This window comes from Entamoeba histolytica, genomic scaffold, assembly GCF_000208925.1.
Source record: "Entamoeba histolytica HM-1:IMSS scf_1104750518807 genomic scaffold, whole genome shotgun sequence".
Taxonomy (NCBI): domain Eukaryota; phylum Evosea; order Mastigamoebida; family Endamoebidae; genus Entamoeba; species Entamoeba histolytica.
Window position 1 is genome coordinate 1 of NW_001915434.1, and position 4,394 is coordinate 4,394.

The window sequence follows — 4,394 nt, forward strand, 5'->3', positions numbered from 1 at the left end:
TTTTTGATTATCACTAACTTTAATAACATATTTCTCCTTTAAAATGAAATTACCAAGTGAACTTTTTCCATTTCCTGTTTCACCAATTAAAAGTAATTTGGTTTGTTTTTGTAAACTCATTTATGTTTTATCAATTGCTTGTTTTTCTTTAAATATATTCAGACAATATATTCAGTTATGTTTGTTATATATTTTGATAAAAATACTTACAAGTTATTATATTTTGCGATATAAATATAATATAAGTTGTTACTTTTGTTTTATTGAAAATAATAAACTTACTTGTATTGATTTTATTTCCTTATGTAAAAATTTGTCATAAATAAAAATTAATTTTCGATAAAAAAACTTCAAATATTGTTTACGATTGTTAACAAATAAAAATGTAAAAAAATAATTTACTGACATTAATTCTTCTTTATTTAATTTTATTTTTGTTTGTTGATTAAAATAACACATTTATTTCATCACAATGTTTTCATTCTCTTAGAGTTTAACAGTCTCTGTAATTCCCTTCTTACCCCCTTTTTTCACAAAAAAATATTTCAAATGACTTTAAATTAATTTTTATTTTATGAATTGTTATAAACAGATAAAATGAATTAAATATTTAATTATGCTATTTTATCATTAAATACTATAATGTCATCTATTTTATAGTTTATTTAAACAAATGGTAATTTGTAATAATGAAAAACTAACATTTAATAATAAATGTTGTGTGTATGTATGTATTTGTTGTTTAATTCTTCTTATGACTTAATTCATCTAATGCCAACTCAAATTATTGTAAATAAATCATATATCAACATATGAACAACCTTATTTCATTTGGTTAAATTAATATTATTTATTTTAAAACAAACTGAAACAACACTTTATGGAATAAGAATAGATGAAATAGAAAAATAATTCAATTTTATCAAAACTATAAATACAATTTACCTTAACATAAAATAGAAATTTAATTTTCTTCTTTGAGTAAAAACTATTTATTAGATATAATTCAGTTTCTAGTTGTTCACTTGTTCTAATTCATTGAAAATAAACTATTTAATGATAGAATTAAATGAAGTAACATTCATGATAATAAATAATGCAATAAAATATATTGTTTAGTATTTAACTATTCTTGTAAAATTAAATAAAATAAAATGAAGGGAGAATAAACTACAAATAACAAAGAATAATAAATGAAATGAATGATATATAGAAATAAATAAAAGAATGACTGTAATTTCAATCAATTAACAATAAAAAACACATAATTCACAAAATGATTTTCATCATAACAACAAATGGTTATTTAATTTCTTCAACACATGATAATTGAAACTTAACAATAGTTTATTTCTACACTAAATATTCTTTCAAATGAATAAAAGAAATAATTAAAAGAAATAATTAAATGTTAATAGAATTAAAGAGGAAAAGAAGAACATAAAGAATTGCAGTGATGAGAAACAAGATAGGATTGAAGCTCAGGATAAGAACCATAGTTTGCAAAGAAAAATTTGGAAAGACTTTCATGAGCTAGATGAACGTTTGTAGCAAAAGAAGGAGAGTCAGGATTAAGAGAAAAAGAATGAGAAGAAAGCAATGAAGTAAATAAAAGACGTTTTGAAGTATAGAAATAAGACCAATGTTGAAGAGCAACAAAATCAATGGTATTAACACAAGAGGAAAGATTATCAATCCAAGGTTCAAGAATAGCAATTCTAGAAGATGATAAAGTGAGAAGGTCAGAAATTTTAAGAGTTCGAGGGAGTTTCATATCAGTTTGAATAAAAAGACGTTGAGATAAAATAGAGAAAGAAAGAGGAGAAAATTTCGAAGCAATATGTTTAGCAATCAATTGTTTTTCAATAGTATTAATTACCCATAAAATATCAGAGTTATAAGATAAACGTCTTTCTTTAAAAGCAAAGAAATGATTAATATTAATTATAGGACATTCACATTTACTAATAAATAAATTATTTCCTATAAGATAATTAGAAGATAATAAAATAGTAGCAGGTGTTGTTAAATAAAAAGGAGGACGTTCATAAAATTCCCAACAATTTTGATTATAAAAATAATTTTGAGGAATAGTGATAATATAACCATTAAGTTTATTTGAAAAAGGAATAATTTGATAAAGTGAAGATTTTTTAAATATAATACAACTAAAAGGTTTTGTTGGTAAATATTTTGAAAACATGTCATTCATTCGTATTTTCATTAAATCATTAATTATATTTTCATTATTTCTTTTTAAATTGACTATACAATAATCATTTGTTGAATATATAAATTCTTGTATTATTTCTTTTTGATTATATTCTTTTCTTTCTTTATTAATACTACTTGAAATATGAATTATCATTTTATTAATTATTTCTTTTTTATTAATCATTTCAATGATATTATATATATCTTTATTATCTTCTTCTCTTTCTTGTTTTTTTACCATTTTTCTTTTAAACTCATTAAACATTTTTTCATCTTTAATTTCAACTATATAATTAACTCCTTGATTGTCATATTTTATTATCTCAAATTCTTTTACTCCTATTCTTTCTATTATTTCCATCGTTATTTCATTTTCTTCATATATAAGATAGATGACATTCTTGTCTATAGGAATTTTATTAATCGTATAATGTGGAATAATACTCATTTTATTCACTTGTTTAATTATTTGATTCATCCATATTTCATTTTCTTCCATGTTTATGTCTTTTAAGTTCTTTTTTTTTTCTTTTTTCTTTTCTTTTTTAAATGATTTTTCTCTTCTCCCGTAATAATCTCAATTAATGGAATAATAAATAAAGAAAGTAATAGATTGAACAAAGAATTAAAAATTGACATTGATGTCATCAAAGAAGTTAAAAATTATGTAATACAAAACATGATGGATGTCATGGAATTTTGCGGAGACAACAACCAAACATACTCCTTAGAGTTGCTTAAAGATGACAAATTGACAGGGTTATTCTCCCTTGATACAGGAACAATAGAAGTTAGTTCTATGAACACTTAATTAATTGCTTATTATTAATTGATTTCTTCTTCAATTGAATATTTCATGTGTTTTTGTTTGTTTTTATTTTATTATTCTTTTATTCTTATTAAACTTTATTCTATTCTTCTTTCTCTTTTATTATTTCTTCATAACAACAAATTATATACATTCAAAAATATTCATTGATGTTGAAATGTCTGAATAATCATAAAACATTCATTCTAAATGATTTGACTTCTATTGGTATTGTATTTCTTTATTTCTATAAGACAGTTTATATTTACATCATTTGATTTCTTTTCTTTTAAACATGTTGAATAACTAACTCAATCTGAATTTATTTATTCGTGATTTATTTCATTTCATTTATCTAATCATTGAATATGAAAAGAAACAAATAAACAAAAAGATAGAAGTGACATTAAGAAATAAAAAGAAATGATAAATAAATGAATAGAATGAAAATTAATAAATGATAGAAAGAAAGAAATAAAAAAATAAATTAAAAAGAAAAATAAGAACTTAATAATAAATATGAGATGTAATAAAATAAAAAGAAAAAATAAGAAGAAAAACTTAAAAATAACAAAAATGGGAATAACACAATCAATATTAAATAACAAATCAAATGACAAAACAAAAGAAACAATTAAACAACTAGAAGAATGGACAGAAAGAAGAATAAATAATATACTGTTTGATTCAGATAATGATAATTGGAATAAAAATAAATCAGTATTTAAACAAAGAATAATGAATAAAGAACATATAATAATTATTATTGAAGATAAAGAAGGAAATAAATTTGGAGGATATGTTAATTCTAAAATTGATAAAGTTGATGATTTTATAAATGATTCACAGTCATTTGTATTTTCATTAGAATCAAAAGGAAGAATGGAAGGAATGATGAAATTTGATATTAAACAACCACAATATGCATTTTGGTTATGGAATCAATCACATGATTTTTTGTTTGCATTTGGAGGTGGAAGTGATATTCTTGTTGGTAAAGAAAATTATAAAATATCATGGTGTGATCAACTTTCATTTGATTATAAAGGAATTGAAAATGCACTTTATGGAAAACAATATCCAAATCATTTCACACCAAAACGAATCATAGTAATTGAAATGAAATGATTCAATCTTGATTTAATTGAAAATGAACTAAAAAAGAATAAAAACAAATCAATGAAGAATATGAACATTTCATTCATTGGCAGATGAATGAAATGGTGAAATAAAAATGGAAATAATTCAATGTTGATTTATTTTATTTCATTTAATGAAATTTTCACACACAGAATGATGGTGTTTTTAATAAATAATAAAAGAAATAAGAATGAAAGAGAAATAAGATAAAATAAATAAACAATTTATTTGT

The 4,394-nt window shown here is 21.3% G+C and overlaps 1 protein-coding gene across 1 annotated transcript, besides 1 other annotated feature; it reads right to left on the reverse strand.

Moving 5' to 3' along the window:
- Positions 1–1,420: 1,420 nt before the first annotated feature.
- EHI_166260 (p53-like protein, putative) lies at positions 1,421–2,713 on the reverse strand (the record flags this gene model as incomplete). The annotated part of the gene is made up of 1 exon (XM_647287.1): positions 1,421–2,713. One exon carries the CDS (start codon positions 2,711–2,713, stop codon positions 1,421–1,423), a length of 1,293 nt encoding a protein of 430 aa, XP_652379.1.
- Positions 2,714–2,778: 65 nt separating this feature from the next.
- Positions 2,779–3,039: a repeat region.
- The last annotated feature ends 1,355 nt before the right edge of the window (positions 3,040–4,394 follow it).